At 52.3% G+C, this 19,266-nt stretch overlaps 2 protein-coding genes across 6 annotated transcripts in view; both read left to right on the top strand.

Moving 5' to 3' along the window:
- PEPD (peptidase D) overlaps window positions 1-19,266 on the top strand; it is a 137,624-nt gene that overhangs the window by 45,172 nt on the left and 73,186 nt on the right. For 3 of the 4 annotated variants that reach the window (XM_077982063.1, XM_001108725.5, XM_077982061.1), the window contains 2 exons: window positions 13,614-13,689; window positions 14,649-14,695. The exons of the other annotated variant lie outside the window; for it this stretch is intronic. In XM_077982063.1, the coding sequence (XP_077838189.1) occupies window positions 13,614-13,689; window positions 14,649-14,695 (123 nt within the window). The remainder of the gene's footprint in view (window positions 1-13,613; window positions 13,690-14,648; window positions 14,696-19,266) is intronic. 4 annotated transcript variants of the gene reach the window in all.
- Window positions 14,922-19,266, top strand: part of LOC106994708 (uncharacterized) — a 29,160-nt gene continuing 24,815 nt past the window's right edge. For both annotated transcript variants that reach the window (XM_077982068.1, XM_077982067.1), the window contains exon 1: window positions 14,922-15,245. In XM_077982068.1, the coding sequence (XP_077838194.1) occupies window positions 15,057-15,245 (189 nt within the window). In that variant the 5' untranslated portion in view covers window positions 14,922-15,056. The remainder of the gene's footprint in view (window positions 15,246-19,266) is intronic.

The raw sequence follows: 19,266 nt of genomic DNA, 5'->3' as shown, positions 1-19,266 counted from the left end.
CTTCTTCCTTCCTGTGGTGATACTGTTAGCCCTTACCTGCTGCACAACTGGCTTCTACTAGCTGCCTACAAAGTGAGCTGTTTTATGCTGGGCGTCACCTCTGTGGGCCCTGGAAGTGGCCTTCCAATCCCAGTGTGCCACCAGTTTTCTTCCTAAGCCATCGCATTGCTCTTTGACAGCAGCAAGGCATTTTTTCTTTGATGGGTGACTGCACTTACTGAGAATGTAGAAGAGAGGCGAGGCCAGGCCTTTGCCAGATCATCACTTGCCTAGGAGATGTGTAGCCTTCTCACATCTGACCCTAAGTCTGTATGATCACATTTTCTTTCCCGTCTAGCTGGGAACTCTGACTCGCCTCGTCTTAGAGCTTGGGACCAAGGAGGTGTCCTGAAAGATGAATGGGCATTGGCTGGGGAAAAAGGAGTAGGAGAGAGTGACCCAGGCGAAAGGACCGCTCATTCACAGAAACAAGAGAAAGGGCGGTGGCTTTGTGTGGCCAGTGTGAAGCCAGAGAGCAGAGCCCGAGAACAGTTGGAGAGACAGGCAGTGGCTGAGTGGGCCTTGGTGTCCGTTTTGACTTTTTCTTCAGAGGAATGGGAAACACAGGAAACCCTTGAATGGTTTAAGCAGGAGAATGGTAAGATTGGGTTTGCATTTAAAAAGTCATTTTGACCTCAGACTAGAGACCCAGCTGCAGGGCAAGTGTGGGAACAGGTGGCAAGTTGGCAGGCTGTTGCAGGGGCCCAGCTGGCAGTGGAGGGCAGAGGCAGGACAGATCTGAGTGGTGAGGCTGCAGTTGAGAGGGAAAGCTCCTGGGAGGGACCAGTTGTGATGGGTGAGTGAAGGGCGGAGTTGAAGGTGACTCCAGGTTTTTGTCCCGCACAGCTAGGTGGTGTGTCACTGAGATGGGGACAACTGGGAGGGCCAGATACCAGGGCAGATCTGGGACTTGGGGTGTGTTGAGTCTGAGGCAGGTGCCAGTGTGAGAGAGGGCTGAGCTGGGGGTGGAGAACTGAGGGCTGATGGTAGGCGCTAATACTGCACCCTCAGGGTTAGAGGCCAGTGGGTCCGACACCCCTCACAGCCACCCTCTGTGAAGACGGGGCTGGTGTTCTTCAAGTTCACAGTTACCTCTTGTTTTTATAAAGTAACAAAGCCGAGCTGGTGGCTCACGCCTGTAATGCCAGCACTTTGGGAGACCAACATGAGAGAATCACTTGGGGCCAGGAGTTTGAGACCAGCCTGAGTAACAGAGAGAGATCCCATCTCTACAAAAACAACATTTCAAAAAATTAGCCGAGCATGGCATTGGACTCCTGTAGTCCTAGCTTCTTGGGAGGTCGGGGCAGGAAGATCGCTTGAGCCCAGGAGGTCGAGGCTGCAGTGAGCCGTGATTGTACTACCATACTCCAGCCCGAGTGACAGAGCGAGACCTGTCTCAAAAAAATAAAGTAATAAATGCCTGACTTGTCTATAAAAAGCAAAAGATTTATAGGATCTGAAGAGAAACCAGAGAGCCTGTCCTATCTGTAGCCCCCATTTGGCGGAAGAATAAATCCTGGATACTTAGAATGGGCCATGTCCACTTACACTGCCTCACGTGGGACATTCCCTTGTGGTCGCTTACAGCTTGGGTGCCTTGGAGACCACAGCTGGGTTCTGTACTCCCCCGCATCTCCTAAGGGATAAGTCATTAATTCGTCACTTTCGAAGAAGCATGCTTTAATTCAAGTGACATTTTCTAGGCTTTGAGGTCGAGCCTGCGGTCGTAAGCATACCTCCCAACTTTATTAAAGCAAGCAGCAGAAAGGACTTACTTGGCAGTTGATGGCAGTAGAACTGTTTTAGAAATGTCACATCGTCCCTGCTGCTCAGGGGTATGTTTTAATAGCCCGGGTCCCAGTCATTCTCGGTGGGTCCACTGTAGTCATGATCATCACACTCCCTGGGTCATTGAAGGAAGGATGCTGTGTGGGGCGGCGGGCAGGTCCTTTATTAACAGGAATGGGTGGGCTTTCCCTGATGTTAGATTACGACTCAGGGACAAATCTTTTGTCCTTAGGTCTTGAATATCTTCACCATCCTCTCTCTCTGGTGGGGTCATGGGGATAACAGGAAACCATCAACTAGGGCACATGTGAATTCTAGCCCTAGCTCCTCCCTACTCAGGAAGTCGTGAGTTTTCTGAGCCTCAGCTTCTTGATCTATAAAACGGAGATGTGGTGAAACCTAACTCATGGTATCGATATGAAGATTCACCCAGCCTCAGTTTCCTCACTTGCAAAGTAGGCTCAAAGATTGAGAGTATCAGTCCAGTGCTGGCATGTCTTTTTTTTTTTTTTTTTTAAGAGACAGGATCTCACTTTGTCTCTCAGGCTGGAGTGCAGTGGCGGGATCGTAGCTTTCTGCAGCCTTGACCTCCTGAGCTCAGGCGATCCTCCCACCTCAACCTTCCAAGTAGCTGTGACTCCGGGTACATGCCACCACACCCAGCTAATTTTTCTGTTTTTTGTAGAGACGGGGTCTCCTATGTTGCCCAGGCTAGTCTCGAACTCCTGGCCTTAAGAGATCCTCCTACCTCAGCCTTCCAAAGTGTTGGGATTATAGGCATGAGCCCTTGCACCGAGCCTGGCACTTTTTTTTTTTTTTAAGATGGAGTCTTGCTCTGTTGCCCAGGCTGGAGTGCAGTGGCATGATCTTGGCTCACTGCAGCCTCTGCCTCCCAGGTTCAAGTGATTCTTGTGCCTCAGCCCCCACCTCCCCACTACAGGTATGCACCACCACGCCCGGCTACTTTTTGTATTTTTAGTAGAGATGGGGTTTCACCATGTTAGCCAGGCTGCAGCCCGGCGCATCTTGATAACACTGTCACCTGTTAAGACTCCGTATGTACAAGGTGTTGTGCTAAGCACTTGACACATGTCACTGTATTTAAAGATATTTTATTTGTGGTGTATTAGGTAAGTGTTCTAGTTATTCCCATGCTATAGATGAAGAAACTGAGGCACAAGGAAGTTAGTGACTTGCCCAAGAAAATGCCAGTTGAGCCCAGACTGTTGAACCCAGGCTCTTGCACTGCTCCTTGCAGCTCTGAGGGGGCACCTGTGGAGTGGGGCTGCCTGAGTGTCAGTCATCCTCCCAGCTCACTGCTGGTCCAGTGCCCTTGGAATGGTCTTGTGCTGGGGCCAGGGTATGGTAGGGTGGAGGACCAGGGGGCAGATGCTTGGCTTCCTTGGCACCCACGTGCACCTCAGCTCCCTCTGGCAGCTTGGCTGGGGGCATGGGGTTCCTCCAGAGCCTGTCTGATTGGAAGGCAGCAAGCAGCCTCTCCTAGCACGGGCAAACTCGCTTTCTCATTTTTGTTCGGCTGTCATTCATTTCCTTCCTGTGACTGTTTTATTGTTTTCCATTCTCTCAAGGAGCGCCTTTTTGATTTCCTGTAAATTCCTCTATAATCATACTCTTCCCCACAAACATGAGATCATAACTGATAATTTCTTTTCTTGTGCTGGGTAGTGCAGTTTGAATGTGAAGGTCAAAAGTTGAAACTTCAAAAGAGCAGGCATCTTACTTCCATAATTTAGGCTGTGGTTCTGCTTTACTGTTTTGCAGATGATTAAATTGATCTGAAGGCAAGGTGGGAAATAAAAGGAGATGCTTTCATACCACCTGATAGCTCAGTGCCTTGGGTTTCGGTTAAGTACCTCTGGAAGCGTCAGGGGAGAGCAGGCGTGTCAGCAATTGCCGTGTGCCTTCTTGGGTTTTAAGCGAGACTGTGTTAAATTGAGTCATCCGCCGGTTTTAGAGCTGTTAATTACACAGAACGAAAGTGTCCTGCATGCATTAATCAGGCGGTGGGTAACGTGTCTATTTCTGCTCACCAGCCTCTCTGTGTGCACAGGAGATGGAAAGCTATGGTTGGTTCACAGGTAGACGTGCCCCAGGATTCTACGTCCTGGGTAACATGTCCCAAATTAGAAAAGATACGTAGATGATGACCTAAATTCTCGGTGTGTCTGTGAAAAGGATTCCAGTAGCATTGCTCATCTTTGTGTCCTCATGAATAGGCATTTAACCCTACGCCAGCAAGAAAGCCACATGGGAAGTGGGACTCCTAGGTGAGAGTGAGAACTTGAGTCACCGCGCGCCAGGAGGCAGGAGATGGATGTGGGAGCATCAGACAGAAGGAAAGGCGTGGCCAGGCCCTGGTCCAGCATGGAGGTGGACCTCTGCCCCACGTCTGCCCATCTGGCTAGGTTTCAGGCACACTCGGCTCACAGCTGAGCTAAGCCATCATTTTCTTCGTGGCTCTGGTTTCTGTGAGAGGACTTATTGATTGATCCCCCAGAGGATACGTAATTCCAACCAGCTCTTTTCTTTCTGTCCTTCCCCTGTGGGATTTTATCCTTTGCATCACTGGGTCATGGAGTGTGGGAGGGATAGTTGTTGGGGGTTCAGTGGCGTTGAATTCCCGCCTACCTGGCTCCAATAGAACCACTCCCTGCGCATCCACCTCCAGGAGAGATGAAATTCCTGGCCCTTTAAATGAGTTTTGCTCAACACGGTGGCACTTTGATGCTTAGAGGCTGATTTTGGAAATCCTTCATCCTTGTCTCACTACTATTTTAATCAGTGGAGTGTTTAGACCTCAGTTAATTGATATCTTAATTCAGGGTTTAATGCTCAGAGGCAGTTCTGTGACTTGTGAATATTTAAGGAAAAAAATAAGGTTGCACAAATACATCTTTGCCTCATCTAGTTTTTGTGGTTTTAGGTCTGTAGCAGGAGAGCAGGCCCACATCGGGTAGGAGCCTTTACTTTGCAGCACCCCCTGTCTGTCTGAGCAGCCTCCAGGCATGGTGATGCCCACAGCGTGGCCATGAGCTGGGGACTCTCTGTGAGGCTGTGCAGTGCCCACATCTCCTGGCACTTGTTTTCCTGGCCAAAGAGCCTGAGCTGACTTCTGCCCAAAGTTCTCTTTTAGAGACAGGGTCTTATGCTCTTGCCCAGGCCGGAATGCAGTGTTGTAATCATGGCCCACTGCAACCTCGGACTCCCAGGCGCAAGTCATCCTCCCACTTCAGCCTCCCAAGTAGCTGAGACTACAGGTGCACGCCACCATGCCTAGTTGATTTTTCTTTTCTTTTTTTTTTTTTTTTTGAGACGGAGTTTTGCTCTTGTTGCCCAGGCTGGAGTGCAATGGCGCAATTTTGGCTCACCGCAACTTCTGCCTCCCGGGTTCAAGCGACTCTTCTGCCTCAGCCTCCTGAGTAGCTGGGATTACAGACATGTGCCACTACGCCCGGCTAACGTTGTATTTTTAGTAGAGACGGGGTTCCTCTATGTTGGTCAGGCTGGTCTTGAACTTCCGACCTCAGGTGGTCCCCCTGCCTCGGCCTCCCAAAGTGCCAGGATTACAGGCATGAGCCACCACGCCTGGCCATCTGTCTGATTTTTAAATGTTTTGTAGAGACAGGTTATTGCTGTGTTGCCCAGGCTGGCCTCGAATTCCTGGGCTCAGCCTTGGCCTGAGATCCTCCAGCCTGGGCCTTCCACAGTGCCAGGATTACAAGCATGAGCCACCATGCCCGGCCTGCTCCAACTTCTTAGGTGGCATCTTTGTCATCCTGTCCTGAGCCATGATTCTCTGTTGCTTCCTGGAGGAGGTGGCCTTTGTCCTCTCATGGGGCTGTCAGCCTTGTAGTAGATCATACTTTTAACAACCACCCAACAAGTGCCCCGGGGCAGACAAGGCTGGGACTGAGTCTGACCGTGCATCTCTCACTCCAGGGGCCAGTGGACCCACGGAGGCTGGGGCACCCTTTTGTCCTTCTCTGTTCATGCTCAAGAACACTGGAAATGGGTTCATCATATTCAGCGTGGTGCATTCCTCCTGAAGATAGGGAGGAACTGCGCGGAATGCTGGGACATCCCGTTCTTTTCTGCAGTCATCTTAAAAGCCGTTTCCGGTGTTTGTGCTGTGAGATAACCAGGCCAGGCTGGGATGCATCCCTCTATGCCTGGCGCCTGGGTGAGACTTCAGGCCCAGAATGCCCTATGGATAATTGGTTAAGCCAGCACACAGCAGACATCTATTTAAGCATAGATTCAATTGGGCCAGGCCAAAGCCCAGCCAGGCTGGTTTCATCAGAGAACTGCCTTTGTGGAATAATTTGTCCTGGTTCAGTTTGATTTTTTTTTTTTTTCTACTTCCCCCAAAGTAAGATTAGAAAAGCAAGTAGGTCCCTGGGCCTCGACGGCAGAGATGCTTATCGCCTCTGCTGGGAGGAGGATGTGGTCCTTTCTCCTTTGGCAGATTATGACCTCTTCCCGCTCATCACCATAGGAGGATGCCCCAGCTGCAGTGGGAGGCGGAGTGGAGAGCCTGGGAGTGTGGGCTCCTGTCGTCACCCCTGGGCTGCTCTTCCTACCTGTGGGACTGGAACGAGGCAGTGGCAGAGGGAGTTTGGGCTGCTGGAGCCTGGGGAGGCTTTGCCCCTGCTGTGCTTGGTTTGGCAACATCCCATGCTGCCATGGGGTGGTGAGGGTTGGGTGGAGAGGCCTCCTTTTCTCTTTGAAATGAGGCCATCAGCTCTCCTTGTTGGAAATGAGCTGTTGTCTGGCTTTGGTGGAAGGCCAGGTAGCTTTGATGACACATAGTTACTGCGTGTCTGTGCTGGTGCTGGGACCCTGTCTTCCAGGGCTATATATGGCCTTTCAGAAGATACTTAAATTAGAAGAATTCTAAGTGTTCGAGGTTTCTGAGGATTTGTCTAGACTACCCAGGGAACACAGAGAAGGGATTTAGCCCAGGGTGGGAGGGTAGAAGGGGGTCGTCTCCAGCCCCGAGAAAAGTGTGTTTTGGGTGGGAGCTGGAGGTGGGCAGGAGCAAGTTCCAGGCAGAGGAGGGAGGAGGCAGGAGGCTGGGAGAGCGCGTGGGGTGAGTGGTGGAGATGGCCCGCACCAACCTGAGTTGTGCTCTACTAGAGGTTTACCTTCATCCTGAGGCCACCTAAAGGCCACTGGAAGCAAGGGAAAACCTGATGAGGTTTGCATTTCCTGCAGATCCCCAGCTGCTATTGGGGCAGGTGGGCTGGAGGCCTGGACCTTGGCCATGGGTTGGATGTGGGAAGCGGCGGATGGATGTGATGGGAGAGGGCATCTAGGATGACACCCGGGTCTCTGCTGAAGTAGCAGGAAGATGACAGAGCCACATTGAGATGGGGGCTCAGTCGGGGTTCTCGCACACTGAGCTCCAGGGCGCCCGGGACCCGCAGGTCAGTGCGGAGGGAAAGCAGGGAGAGGCAGAGGGAACCATGCCTTCTGCGAGGAGGGGATGGGAGGGCTGGCAGCATGATGGGGGTGAAGAGAGAAGCAGAGAGGGGAGAGGAGAGGGGAGGAGATGGGTAGGAAGTTCAAAATAGAATGCAAAAGCTGCTTTCCCTCCTCCCCCAAGGCAAGGACTGTTAGGGCCCGGCAGGCAGCGTAGGGGAGGCTTGGCTGGAAGAGGAGAAGGAGGCGAGTGAGGGGAGGATTCTTCACTTGTAGAGGAAGCTGTTTCGGTGGCCATGGAGCTTCTAGCAGGAGGGGTTGGTGCATGGTGGAGGTTGGAGCTGGGATCCCCAGGTGGGCGTGTGAGCTTGGGAAGAGGATGCACCTTCCCTTAAAAGGGAGGGAGGAGAGGATGGATGGGGAGTCCTGGGAGTTTGGAGGAGGAGAGGTGAGAGTGGACCCATCTGCTGGCTGCTGTGCGCTCCAAGAAGTAGGAGTGGAATTCATTCATCCACGGTGGCTCCCGCTGGGGGCAGAAGTTGGGGGTAGAAATCTTTGGAAGGTGCGGGAAGTTGAGAGTAGCCCTCCTGCGAGTTCCTCTGCAGCTCACGGCAGAGCTGGGGTCTCGCTGAGGTGACTGGGCCTTGCTTGGCCATCGCCAGTGCTTGACTTCCCCTGGCAGTGCTCAGTGTTCCTGGAGCAGGCACAGGCTGAGCCCGTGCGGATGGACGGGCACAGGGCCGAGGAGTCTACAGCACTGGCAAGAGTGGTGGCCATAGAGAAGGGCCAGGGATCTAAGCAGAATGGAGGCAGAGGGCAGCTCCAGGAGAAAGTAAGGGGTTGAAGGGCGGGAGGTCCTGGCCCTCACCCATGCTGTCACCCAGTGATCATCGCTGCATTTGAGAGAAGAGAGACCTGCTCCCTGACAGCGGGATCCCCGGGCTGGCGTCATAGAGGGTGGCAGTGGGAATGACACCCGAGGGACTGCGAGTGGGTTCTTGCTCAGAAGCCTGAGCTGCTGCCTGCCCGTGGCTCTGAGCTCTCACCCTCTGGGGACAGGAGCAAGTGCCGGGTCCCAGGTAATGAGACTGCACCCGCCATAGGGTGGCGTCAGAGGCACCTTCATGATGATTAACCGCACACTGTCAGGCTTCAGGGCTGCCTCTGCCAGAGAGAAAGGGCGTTCATTTGAGAAAGTCTCCCTGGGCTTGTGGGTTTGTTTTTTCCACCTTCCCCAGAAGGTTCTGTGGTCTTGGAAAGGTGTCGCTGCGCCGCAGGGTGCCCACCTCATTTCCCAGTGACAGATGACTGGCTATCCCAGCTGCGTGGCATCGTGGAGACCGTGTGAGTCAGCGGCTGGCTGGCATGGGCTGCTCCTGTGAAGTTCCCAAGGGCTTGCTGCCTCTGATGGGAGTCGGAGAGCCACCGGGCCTCTTGCCTTCCCATCATCCTCGCCTGCCTGCCTCGGGGCCTCTGTCTGGGCTGCCTCAATGGAGGCCAGCTCAGGTGGGCTCCTGGCCAGGCCGAGGAGGAGGAAGAGGAAATGCAGGAGAGGTGCCCTTCTACAGAGGAGCGAGTGCTGGTCTGCGTCCTCAGACACCCCAGCTTTGCTCCCAACAGAGGGATGGGTGCTGGTCTGCATCCTCAGACACCCCGGCTTTGCTCCCAGCAGAGGCGCAGGTGCTGGTCTGCATCCTCAGACACCCCGGCTTTGCTCCCAGCAGAGGCGCAGGTGCTGGTCTGCATCCTCAGACACCCCGGCTTTGCTCCCAGCAGAGGCGCGGGTGCTGGTCTGCGTCCTCAGACACCCCGGCTTTGCTCCCAGCAGAGGCGCGGGTACTGATCTGCGTCCTCAGACACCCCGGCTTTGCTGATCTTGAGGGTGTTTGAGTTGATCCCTTTGTGAGGGTGATGGGTGGGCATTTAGGAGCTTTGGTGCAGGTAGCTCATCTTTAGTAAAGGGAAAGGAGCTGGCCTGGGGGTGCACTGGGAACTCTCTGCCTTGCTCAGAGGGACTCAGCCGGGTTGCCCACCTCCATTCTCCAGATCTCAGTATTATAGACCTCCCTCACCGGGTGACCAGCCCCAAACCAAAAGGGCTCATGCCTCTCCCATCATTCCCTCACGTGGCACCCCGGCTCCTGCTCTTAGCAGCCCTCCTTCCACTCCATCATTATGTGTTTACTCGCACTGTATCCCTCTCTCCGTGGCCTCTGCACTCCATTAGGGGAGGACATGGCCCTTTCACTCCACTCCATCACCAGTGCCTGGTACATCTAGCTGACACTTATTAGTGATGTGAAATGAATGAATGGACATTTACCATTATGGACAGCACCTCATTAAGATTTTTAAAGTGCTATCAAAGCAGTGTGTACCCTTGGTTTAAAAAGCCACTAGTACAAAATCAGTACAGGAAAGCTATGTTATCTTGAAACCAGTGACTCCTGCCAGCCCATTTCTCTCCACACCAGCCCTCCCCAGAGCCAATTCTTTGGGCCATTTCTGTCACCCCCACCCAGCTTTTCATCGTATGTTTATTGCTGGTTCTTCCACGGGTTCCTTTTGCCTTCTTGTCATACACTTGAGCCTCCTTTAGTTCTTGCTTTGTGAACTTTCCACCCTATCTTGCCTTTGCCCTGGGTGAGCTGAGGCTGCACAGATGGGGCCCTGTTCTCTCTACACGTCTTTTCTCCAGCCCGTCTTCCCAACTTCTGTTGTGTTTCCTTGTTAGGGTTTGTAATATTTCCATTGCATTTATGTGACCAGTAAATCTTACCTGTTTTCGGGGGAGACATTAACTCTAAAAGGTAAAAAAAAAACCCAAAAAATAACAACAGAAAAAAGCAGCCATAAAACTGTGTTTCTATGATCACTATGACTGTGGTCTATGCAGAGCTAAGGAATGTATCGGGGCGGGAGTGCCTTCTCTCTGGGTTGGATGTCACAAGCTCAGGACCTCCCTCAAGAGGAGGCTCCTAGCGTCAAGAGCATATAGACTGTTTTTCTTTTCCTTTTTTTTTTTTTTTTTTTTGAGACGGAGTCTCACTCTGTCGCCTGGGCTGGAGTGCAGTGGTGCGATCTTGGCTCACTGCAAGCTCTGCCTCCTGAATTCATGCCATTCTCCTGCCTCAGTTTCCCGAGTAGCTGGGACTACAGGCGCCTACCACCATGCCTGGCTAATTTTTTGTATAGTAGAGATGAGGTTTCATCGTGTTAGCCAGGATGGTCTTGATCTCCTGACCTCGTGATCCGGCCACCTCAGCCTCCCAAAGTGCTGGGATTACAAGCATGAGCCACCGCGCCTGGCCTAGACTATTTTTCTTTTTTTTTTTTTTTTTTTTTGAGATGGAGTCTCGCTCTGTCGCCCAGGCTGGAGTGCAGTGGCGCGATCTCGGCTCACTGCAAGCTCCGCCTCCCGGGTTCACGCCATTCTCCTGCCTCAGCCTCCCGAGTAGCTGGGACTACAGGCGCCCACAACCGCGCCCGGCTAATTTTTTGTATTTTTAATAGAGACGGGGTTTCACCGTGGTCTCGATCTCCTGACCTTGTGATCCGCCCGCCTCGGCCTCCCAAAGTGCTGGGATTACAGGCGTGAGCCACCGCGCCCGGCCGACTGTTTTTCTTATATAACCATCAGTTGTACAAAATCACTCCATGTTTTAGTTTATTCTCTGTTTAAAGAATGATTTTCTTTTTTTATTAGAAAAAATATTTTTATTTTTTTTTTATTAGAACAAAAGCAACATATATACATGCATTGTTGAAAGTTAGAAAGTTCACGTAAATAGGAATTCCTCCAGTTGTCCATAAGACATCCCAGATGTGGCCAGTATAGTTTCTATCTCTTACTTGGGTGTCGTGATGGTTTTTCCCCCAGATACTGAAAGGCTGGGCCAGTTGTACCACGGCATCCCAATTCTGGATTTGTATGGTTGTTCCCTTGTGGTGGCGGTTAGCTTGTTCCTCTATCCCCATATTTCTTGCAAACTGGAAGTTAGATCTAAAGCCATAGAAGTTTAAAACATTTGCCGGAATACATCCCAGGTGATGTGTATTTCTTACTGCACTGCGTTCAGACACAAATTATACTTAGTTGACGCACAAATAAATGCAGCCTTCATACATACATCTGTTTTGTTTTGTTGTTCCTAGAGTTTTAATTTGCCTTTCTTCTGTCTTATTGAGAGAAGAAGCATATCTTCTTCACCGTATCACTAAGAGCTTTAAGCTTCCTATTGATTTTATCTGCAGAAAGGAATCCATGCCATTCTTTTTGTGGATGTTTTTCTCAGAGCCACATACTTGGAGTTCTAATTTCTACTGATTGCTTTCTAGGCTTGCTGTCCAGCATCTAATTATACTTTTGGATTGACTCCAGTTTTTTAAAATATCCCATTATATCACCTCCTTCTCTTTATTGGCTTGTGCTTTCTCCGTCTCCCCACCCTTCTACCCTTCTGTCTCTGCTGGAGTACATCCTTAAGTACTTCCCCCGTTTCTGAGTTTTTGAATGTCTGAAAATGACTAGTTTCCTTCTGTATTCGATTAGTAGTTTGTCTGAATGTAGAGTTCTGTTATTTTTGCATGGAATGCAACAGAAAGGGGGTGAGTGTAACAGAGTGGGGCACACGCCCTTTGACATCGTCTCAGCTAAGTCTCAGTGTCACTATCTGTGAAATGGGAAAGTAGTACCTGTTCTAGGTTGGGTTCCATGGGAAGCTGAGTCTCTGTGCCGAGTGGGCAGGAAGCGTATTGAGGAGTGCTCTCGGGATCAGCGTGTGTGTCAGAGGGAGGGAGCAGGCTTGGGCTGCAATGCCGTCACGAGGGCATCTCGGCTGCTCCCATGGGGAGCTTTGGTGCTGGAGTGGTCCCCAGAGATGTCCCCAGTTGAAGCGAGGGAGCTGAGTCTTGGCTCCCTCCATTGAATCAAGGAGACCAGTAGAGGGGTGTGGCCTCAGGGGATGAGTTGGGCAGTGTACCCAGCGTCCACTGCAACTTACAGGACCCAGCATGGGGCAAGTCCCCAGTAAATGGCAATTTAAAATGAAGGGAGGCTGTGTTTGCCTGCTGAGATTTCTCTAGGTTCATGGGCCTGTCATGAATACTGGGGAGAAATGCTTTGATGAGAATCAGGGTGTCCTACCTAAGGACATCAGAGCATTTCGCCTGGCTTTGGGGTGGGAAGTGTGGATGAGGTGGTGTCTGTAGGCTTTGCATTTCGCTTGGTTTCTGGAACAAGTGTACATGGCACTTACTGTGTGCCAGGCACTGTCCTTAGTGCTTTAAAAATGCCAACTCAGTTCTCACCGCAGACCTACGAGGAAAACAATGTTCATATCTCTGTTTTTCAGATGGGGACACCAAGGCACAGAGTAGGGATCTCGGCCACACGCTGGGAAGGGGTGGAGCTGAGCTGGAGCCCAGGGCTTTTCTCCCAGGCCGGTGCTCTGAATGCCACAGCACGGCTGCTCTTTCAGTGCCCGCGGACCCAGGGTGGTTTGAAATGAGTGGAGGTAGAAAGTGAATACTTCTTTGGCTCCTCTCTGTGGCTCTTACTTGCGGGTGAGATTGATTGCAACCACCAGAAACGTAACCACATTTGGGCAAATTAACACAAGTTTGTTGGGAGGACCTGGGAGCCCCAGGAGTCCAGTTGCAGGAGGCACAGCCCAGCTGGGAAGGGACAGCAGGGTCCCCTGATTGTGACTTCCCTGCCCACATAGACCACCCACTCATCTGTGGCTGCCTCCCTCTTCTCCTCTGCTCCTGGTCTCCTGCCTGTGTCTGTGGCCCAGCTGTTTTCACATCTGTACCGGCACACACAAAGCTGGAATGGCTTCAGTCCCCTCACCAGACCCTGTCACCCACCCATGGGCAGGTGGGTGGGGATGGGGAGGAAACGAGGCCTCTTCAGCCAACAGGACAGAGCCCTGAGAGGTGGCAGGCTTAGGATTATGGCCCAACAGCCATGCCATGTGGATTTCATCCCCCTTCCATGCATGGGGAAACTGAGGCTGAGGGAGGCAGCCTGTGACAGGCTGCAGCAACTGGGCTTCTTCCCCCCGCCACAGCAGCTTCCAGATCTTATCCCTGGAAACAGCCTGCCCGCCGGCTGGTGTTAGGAAGGCGGGCAGCAGCTCTGCTCCCCGCTAGAGGTGTTCTACTAGACTGTTCCATAGAGCTTGTCACTCCTGGGTCTTGGTGGCCCCACTCCGGCCTTGCACAGCACCCCTTCCGGGCTGTGCAGGGTGTGACAGGCCCTGAGGTCTCCCTGGAGGGGTCTGGCCAGTGCCTCCTGAAAGTCACTGACTTGCTGCTTTGTTCTTCTGTCTCTGAAGCCGAGTGTTTAAGACAGACATGGAGCTGGAGGTTCTGCGCTACACCAATAAAATCTCCAGCGAGGCCCACCGTGAGGTAAGTCAGACACCGGCTCCAGTTGAGTGGGGAAAGCGGTGTTGCCGTGTGGCAAGAGAACTGCGTGAGGATGAAGGGTTTCCAGGTGGGCTCTAATCCCCGAGGGCCACACGAGAGGTAGGAAGTTTTACACGATGATGGTTCTCTTTTCTGTTCCCTGGTGGGCACAGGGCAGGGACAGGAGAGGCTCTGCCCCAACTGCTCAGCTTAGGGCACCTGCCCATCATGGCGGTCGTGGACACTAATCCTCAGGAAATTCTCCAACAAAAAGTTCCAACTCTGGGAGGGTAGAGTGCTCCTTCCTGATACCGCAGCAGTTCTCAGCTCATTTTAAAGAATCTTTTGTCCTTAACTATGGTTCAAACACACTTATTACCATCATCCATTTTCTGAAAACTTCTTCATGTGGTTCTCTTCCACATCTTCCCAGTTTACTGGAGGAATGAGACCAAATAAGGCAACACATGTCTTGAAAGATGAGGATGGCCCAGGGTCTGCTCAGGAATGTTGCGATTTTGTGTTAGGAAACAGACAAGGGTAATTGATGGGCAGCCTGCTCTCTTGTACGAGTTAATGCTCTCTGTGTTTTATGAAAATTAAACAAAGGAGGCCTTTTAGTGATCGGCATAGCTTTTGTAGCATTAAGTATTCACCAAGCACCTCGTGGTTGATTCCTCACTGTCCTCAGGCTGCTGGTGGCCTCTGAGCTGTAACTCGGGGCTTGGCATTTATCGGCTTCCAAATGGAAGTGCTTCATGGCAGTTTAAATAAACTGTATGGGATTTTGGAGCTTTTAAAAAGTTCTAATTTGTCACATGTCTGTACCACTGCATGCACTTATCATTCTTTTTTTCTTTTTTAAAGAAGAGGTGCTTTTGAAGAAGTGCTGTATGTTATTTATCACGCTGTGTTACTGATCTGCTTAATACAAATGTCTTTGCTTAATATCTGTCCTCCAGGTAATGAAGGCTGTAAAGGTGGGAATGAAAGAATATGAGTTGGAAAGGTAAGCCACCCTGTTTCTCCGGGTAGAATTAAAAGGTAAAAAACAGTAATTTATGTTCCCTGAGTGAGTAACAGATGAAACGCCGCAGAGGCACACACACCTTGAGTGGGGATTATGAACAGGGCTTCAGGATCACGGGCAAAGATTATTTTTCTTCTGACTGCTCCCCGCTTCCTGGCTCTTGGCAGAGTGTTTGATGTAATGGTCTTCGATGACTTTTCAGGGTGGTTTAGTGCCCCACCATTCTACTCTCGGACTTTGTTTCTGCCATTTGCAGGAAACTTTACCAAATTGCTGCTCTTATGACTCTGAAAGCTGCCAGTAAAACAGCTTGCCATTTTTATGTGTGAACACTGCCATTATGTCTGCTGTGTTCGGGCGACTGGGTCGAGGGATGGTTAAATGGCCCATAAAGAGCTCTGGAGAGCTCCATTGGCCTTCCGCTCCTGTTAGGCCTGCAGCGAGCTGGTGCCACCCGGGGAGCTTCCTGCGGCTGCCCAGCCGTGGCAGATGTGGCCTGGCCAGGTCAGCCCCGCTCCAGGACCCAAAGGTCAGTGTGCTGCCACCTGTGGTACAAGGAAACCTTTGGATCAGACTCTTAACTGCCTCAGTGGTTCCCTTCCCACCCGTGTCCTGGGGCAGGAGACCTCCCACCAGTGTTGGTATCATCTGGAAACTCTGGGGAAGTGACACTGAAGAGGCTGCCATCCCCCTGTCCCCACACCGGGCTTTCCTTCCCTGCCTATCCTTGTGAGAGCTTGATTTCTGGTGTCCCTTACCCCCCTTGCAGGGCCCAAGTCCGCCCCAGATGTCTTCAGGGCCTGCTCTGTTCAGGGCCCCGGCCCTGCGGGTGCTGGCTCCATATCACCCTCCCAACCCTCGTGGCCTGCCTGCCATCAGTGGGGTGCAGGGCTGAGGTCGGATGGGGCCCACAGTGAGCTGCTTGAACGCTTCTGTTCGCTGTGGCTGTGCTTGGGGGGTGGGTGTCTTTTTAAGGTCTCACCTTGGAAGGAGTTCTGAGCAGTCAGCTCCTGTGCTTCTCTCCTTACCCCACCTGGAGGAGGTTAAAATGGCCTTGCCCGGGTGCTTGGCATCCTGGGAGGAGGCATGTAACACACGTTGATCAGAAGCCCAGCTCTGTCAGCCAGGGAGGCTGGGAAGGGCTCGCAGAGCTCTCCCAGCACTTGTGTCTGCATGGTCTGCTACAGTGTGGCGTCTGTGCCCGGCATTCCCAGGACCCCCTGCCCGCTCCAAGGATCTGGGATGGGAAGTGTGTTGGGGGCTCCTCCAGTGAGGTGGGCTAGACAGCGGGTCCCTCAGACTAGCACTGCCCCGGAAACCTGTCCCAGCTTGAGTTGAATCATAGTGGCCCATAGCTGATGCTTCAAATAAAAATAACCGAGAAACTGGGGCAGGAATAGCTGGGCCCAGTGTGGAGCCCTGCCGTCCTCCGCATGCTGGCCGCCTGAGCTCTGTACTGCAGTCAGTCCTGCTCCCAAGGTGGCTCCTGGGAGGGGCCCTGAGCCTCCCTCCCCACAGTGTCCCAGAGCCCGCCCCTGCCCAGCCTGGGGACAGGGCGGTACCAGCTTTGATTCAGGGGCCAGGGGCCCTGGAATACCCCCCGCTCCTTAGCCCTCATGCCTTCCAGGTAATGGAGGCCTTTTTTTTTTTTTTTTAAACAGGAAATTTCAATATCCAAAATAATAGAAAAGTAGAGTGAACCCCGAAGTCCCCATCAGGTTTTCGTCCCCATCATTTTTGGCATTTTAAAGCCAAATCCCAGACATCATGTCATGGCACCTGTAAATACCTCAGTAGGTATTTCAGTTGATGAGAACTTTTTTTTACTTTTACATAACCACCAGGCCAATATCACATGCATTATAACAAATGAACCATAACTCCTTAATGTCATGAATATCTAGTCCGTATTGATCCTAAACTCTTTTTAGCGTTGGTTTGTTCAAGTCAGGATCCACATAGATCCATGTTGCAGTTGGCTGCTGTTGGAAGCAGGGTGTTGTGAACCTGAGCTCTGGGGAGATGTCACCCCGGTCTACAAACTGCTCCACCTTTGCTCCACCCCCATCCCAAGACCCCGGGTTGGCCTTGCTGCCGCATCGTGTGTGGACCAGGGTGGCTTTTGGAGAGATGAGCTTGAAGCCAGAGGCCACAGCCGAGTGCACCGGGAAGCTCAGCCAGGAGCCAGGAGCTCCGAGTTATGAATGGGCCATTTGGGGCCCTTTCGTTTCTGGGGCGTTGTGAGAATCATGAGAAAGGGAGAAGATCTGTGTGGTGTGACGGGGACCCTGTGGTGGCGTGCCCTCCCAGGCCAGGACCCACTGGAGACCCTTCTCCACAGGTCTGGGCTTTCCTGGGCGCTCCTGCCACAGGCGACAGCCCTCAATAGCAACCTCCTGTCCCTGTCAGTCCCTTGTGAGGGAAGGACTTGCCCAGCTGTGCTCCTTCTCATTCAAGGCCTTAGTGGTTTTCTTACTCTTTGGCCAGATGTAGCGAGTTGTGATTCTGTGTGCCCAGCGCACCTCGAGTGCGGATGGGATGGGGAGAGGGGACACGGCCTGAGGGTCTCTTCCAACCAGGCACATGCCCCAGGAGCCACACACACACCACACACACCACACACACAACACACACACCGCACCATACCTACCATGTACACATATACAATACCACACAATACACACCACACCACACATTGTGTGCACGCCACATATACCACACACATGCTCCCCACCACACACCACTTATACAACACCACACAATACACACCACACATCGTGTGCACGCCACATACACCACACACATGCCCCCCCACCACACACCACATACACACCACACACACCACACACGACACACACTCCCACAGGGTGCTGAGTGGCATCGGGTCAGCATATGTACCTGCTGCCCATGCTGTGCACCTGCCATGGGTGCCCACCTGCTGCTGACCACAGGATATACAGAGGGGAAACAGTGCCCACCAGGGAAGCTATCTGATCTGTGGGCCCCTGAGAGCTTAGAGCAGTGGTGTGGGAACGGGAACTGAGACAGCAAGGACGAGAGATGGAGGCTGTTCCTGAGGGGACCAAGTGGGGAGAGAGGGGTCACCCCGTCTGAAGATGGTGGGAAGATGGGTGTCTGGGGCAAGTGTCACATCATGGAGTATCCCTGGCCAGATTTGAGGAGGCAGCTGAAGCCCCTGGGGACATCTGCGGCCGGGGGGTGGGCTGACACTTCTTCCGCCTCGAGCTCCCTCTCCAGGGCAGGATTTCACTGTGTGACCCAGTTTTGTGGTCCTTGTCATGGAGAGCCTGGAGGCGACTTCTTGGGGACCACGTCTCATTTATCTGCACAGTGTCTGACCCATTGTGGGTGTTGGGAAGCATGTGTGGGTGGGTTCGATGGAAGGGAAAAGAGAATAAAAGGTTTTAAGTGATTTTTCTGCCACCTTCTTTGTCACTGGGAGCTTAAGAATTCTTTTCTTAACTAGTCAGGGAATAAAAATCTCTCCTAATGTCCGTGTTTTTGGTTACCCAGGGGTGTGCCTCTTTGAACACAGGCTCAACTGCTACCAGGGAAGGCTGGAGGGCGGCTACACTGCTGTGTGAATCGCTGACTCACTGGGTTCAAAGGAAGCCAGCCGCTCTTTTATATGTGTTGATAGCACCCTGTGAGCAAGGTGGGCGTCCCTGAGACCTGCTGGGGGCCTGGCGGGCCTCAGCCCTGCACAGGGATGCTGGGCAAGAAGGCAGGGAGCTCTGCAGTTCAGGACTCAGGGCAGGAGTCAGGGCTGGTTTTCTCCAGCATGGACACACCACCCACCCCAGGACTCACAAGATGCTGGTCTGGACCCCCATTCTAAGCCTCATCTCTTTTTGTTTTATTATCTATGATTTGTTATCAAATCTTGAAGGCATGTTAAAAAAAAAAAAAAAGTGAGCGGATGGCATTTATGAAGACTCCTCCCTCGTGCGGCGCCTGGGAGTTGAGGGTTCAGAGGAATGAAAATCATTTTCCGCACTTGAGGTGTAGTAAATTGTGTTAAACCAATAAGACGTCTGTGTTGGGTAAATCCGGCTCTAACAGCAGGCCCAATCAGGCCGTCCATTTTTCCGCCTCCTATTATTTCATGTTAGTGGCGTAACCAGCTTGTAGCCAGCTGGCGTGGGGCTGGCGGCCGGATCCATTACCTGCAAACGCTAATTTAGAGCATGCTCCATTGGCTGTGTAAGCGAGTCCCAGCTCACATTTACCACAAGGAGATTTAAAAACTCGATGTGTCTGACAGCCTGGGGCCTTGATTGAAATTATGCTCTTTCTCTCCGAGCTGTGAATGGGCCATTTGGGGTCCTTTCGTTTCTGGGGGCGTCGTGAGAATCATGGGAAAGGGAGAAGATCTGTGTGGTGTGACAGGGACCGTGTGGTGGCGTCCCCCTCCCAGGCCAGGACCCACTGGAGACCCTCCTCCACAGATCTGGGCTTTTCTGGGTGCTCCTGCCACAGACGACAGCCCTCAATAGCAACCTCCTGTCCCCGTCAGTCCCTTGTGAGTG

The sequence above is a fragment of the Macaca mulatta genome, chromosome 19 (assembly GCF_049350105.2).
Source record: "Macaca mulatta isolate MMU2019108-1 chromosome 19, T2T-MMU8v2.0, whole genome shotgun sequence".
Taxonomy (NCBI): Eukaryota; Metazoa; Chordata; class Mammalia; order Primates; family Cercopithecidae; genus Macaca; species Macaca mulatta.
This window is presented reverse-complemented; position numbering and strand designations above follow the sequence as displayed.